At 36.5% G+C, this 914-nt stretch overlaps 1 protein-coding gene across 1 annotated transcript in view; it reads right to left on the reverse strand.

Annotated features, from left to right (window-relative positions):
• Window positions 1-631: 631 nt before the first annotated feature.
• LOC101312938 overlaps window positions 632-914 on the reverse strand; it is a 1,293-nt gene continuing 1,010 nt past the window's right edge. Inside the window, exons 3-4 of the mRNA XM_004301716.1 lie at window positions 845-849; window positions 632-707 (exon numbers count right to left, since the gene is read on the reverse strand). Coding sequence (XP_004301764.1) covers window positions 632-707; window positions 845-849 — 81 coding nt within the window. The remainder of the gene's footprint in view (window positions 708-844; window positions 850-914) is intronic.

Genomic DNA, 914 nt, shown 5'->3' on the forward strand with positions numbered 1-914 from the left:
TTTCCGGCATTTACGTGGATCAATGAACAATAATGCAACTTTTCTGCTGTGGTTGAGGGCCTGAGGCCAAGGTGCAAAAGATATTTCCGGCATTTTTCATCATTTGCGGCACCAAGATCCTGAGCAAAAAGGACAATAATTCGAGCTATCTTTGATCTATCTATATATCTTGGCCTTACTAGGAAAAAATTATTATGCATCTATATATATATGGTCTTACTATCTATCCATCTAATCTAATGCTTATCATGCATTTAGCAGAATCAGATCATTCATACTTTTCAGAACACAATGAGAAAGCAGCATCAATCTCATGCATGTAGAAGTAACATATTTGATACTCCTAAGTACACAGAGAAAGAAAGCTGGAGCATATATGCATCAAGCCAGAACCAACAATAGAAAAAAAAAAAAAAAAAAAAACCAACCAACAAATATAAGATTAGCACCTGGACATGTGCATTAATAGCAAAGCACCTCAACATGTGCTAAACTTAAGGTCAGATAACAGGGAAGTGTAGAACAATGTATACTGGGCAGGGAATCCAAAAAAGAAATCCAAAGCTGATAGAATGAGTTTTTATAGGGATAAATTCATCTAAAATTCAAAATGATGCCTCAGTCACCGTCTTCATGCATCAAACTTGTAGAAGTCTAGAGTAACAGCAACTCTGCAAGAAAGCAAAGCAACATTAAACCCACAAAACCTAGAAGCAAGTCCATAAGAATCACATAGTATACAGAAACCATCTACATGTAGTTTCAAGGTTCCAGGGAGGCAGAGCAACCTTAGAAGCCAGAAAAACCTCCAGTAAACAGATCATACTTATCTCAGTAAGTAAACATTACCTGATCATTAGAGCAAGTATCGCAGATCATCCCATATACTGTATGTGACCCTATCCATTTTCAAG

The sequence above is a fragment of the Fragaria vesca genome, linkage group LG5 (assembly GCF_000184155.1).
Source record: "Fragaria vesca subsp. vesca linkage group LG5, FraVesHawaii_1.0, whole genome shotgun sequence".
Taxonomy (NCBI): Eukaryota; Viridiplantae; Streptophyta; class Magnoliopsida; order Rosales; family Rosaceae; genus Fragaria; species Fragaria vesca.